This window comes from Loa loa (genome assembly GCF_000183805.2).
Source record: "Loa loa unplaced genomic scaffold supercont3.586, whole genome shotgun sequence".
Classification (NCBI taxonomy): domain Eukaryota; kingdom Metazoa; phylum Nematoda; class Chromadorea; order Rhabditida; family Onchocercidae; genus Loa; species Loa loa.
In genome coordinates this window covers 7,715-8,988 of record NW_018108766.1, presented here as the reverse complement: position 1 = coordinate 8,988, position 1,274 = coordinate 7,715, and the positions used below count along the sequence as shown (strand labels likewise).

Genomic DNA, 1,274 nt, shown 5'->3' with positions numbered 1-1,274 from the left:
GGATGTTTCTTGTCTCATTTACGGATGCTTACGGATGTTTCTTGTCTCATTTACGGATGCTTACGGATGTTTCTTGTCTCATTTACGGATGCTTACGGATGTTTCTTGTTTCATTTACGGATGTTTTATTATGTTTTTCATATTATCACTTTGCAACTCCAACCTTAACTAGAAGAAGAATTTATCATTTACAAATATCTGAATCATTATGATAACATTTATCTATTGAACTACTAATCCTTAACTTGATTCATACTTCACATAAGTGCTATCAAAAGAAGAAAAAAAAAAACTGCCTTACTATTCTTTATCATTGATTTATATTTTAGGTTGGTGGTATCTATACGGTATTACGCAGTAAAGCACCAATAAGTACGGAAGAATATGGTGATCAGTACTGTATGTTAGGTCCATTACGTAATGGAAAATGGCAATTAGAAGTAGAACAAATTGCACCTGAAAGTCGTCATATTGCAACGGCTATTCACAAATTGAAAGAAGGTGGTTTCAAGGTAAACAATGTGATATTATTCAGGTATGATTTTAGATAGGTGTCATCATTAGGAATGCTAAAATTGTTTTTTTTTTTTCTTTTATTCTACTAAGCTAATTTTTCAGGCAGTTTATGGACGATGGCTAATTGATGGTTATCCAAAAGTAGTGTTATTTGATTTGGGTTCTGGATCAATGAAAATGAACGATTGGAAGCATGAACTTTATGAAAGGTTAAACTTCATTGATAATGAACAAGATGCCATTTTTATTTTTCTTCATTGATTTATTTTTAAATTTCTAGCATAAATTTGAAGACCAATGTGACATATTTGGGATCACATGTGACATTGATAATATTTTTGAATTAATAAATGAAGAGCTAAGCAAAGAATTTTAATTCATTTCTCTAATAACATTTTCTTTTTTTTATATTTCATTCTCCTAACCTAAATGCATATCAAAACTGAATTTGAAATTGCAAATTATTGAAAATGGTTGCAATTTTCCTGAAGCAATTCCGGAAGTTATACCGGAAAAATTTCACTTGTTTTAGCTGTATGTGCTGGAAATAACATATAAATTTAAAAGTACTACTCTTTTAATAAGTTAAAGAGTGATTTAGTGCATAAAATGTTGATGATTATAAGCATGATTAATAAATAAGCTAGACTGGATCATATATTTCTTAAATTAGTGATCAAACGATTGGTGACAAAACTTTGCAAATTAGTGATCAAACGATTGGTGACAAAACTTTGCAAATTAGTGATCAAACGATT

General features: G+C 29.5%; 1 protein-coding gene across 1 annotated transcript; it reads left to right on the top strand.

The window, feature by feature from the left end:
- Positions 1 to 34: 34 nt before the first annotated feature.
- Positions 35 to 777, top strand: LOAG_15760 (hypothetical protein; the record flags this gene model as incomplete). The annotated part of the gene is made up of 3 exons (XM_020448966.1): positions 35 to 100; positions 330 to 512; positions 619 to 777. 3 exons carry the CDS (start codon positions 35 to 37, stop codon positions 775 to 777), a joined length of 408 nt encoding a protein of 135 aa, XP_020300925.1.
- Positions 778 to 1,274: the final 497 nt, after the last annotated feature.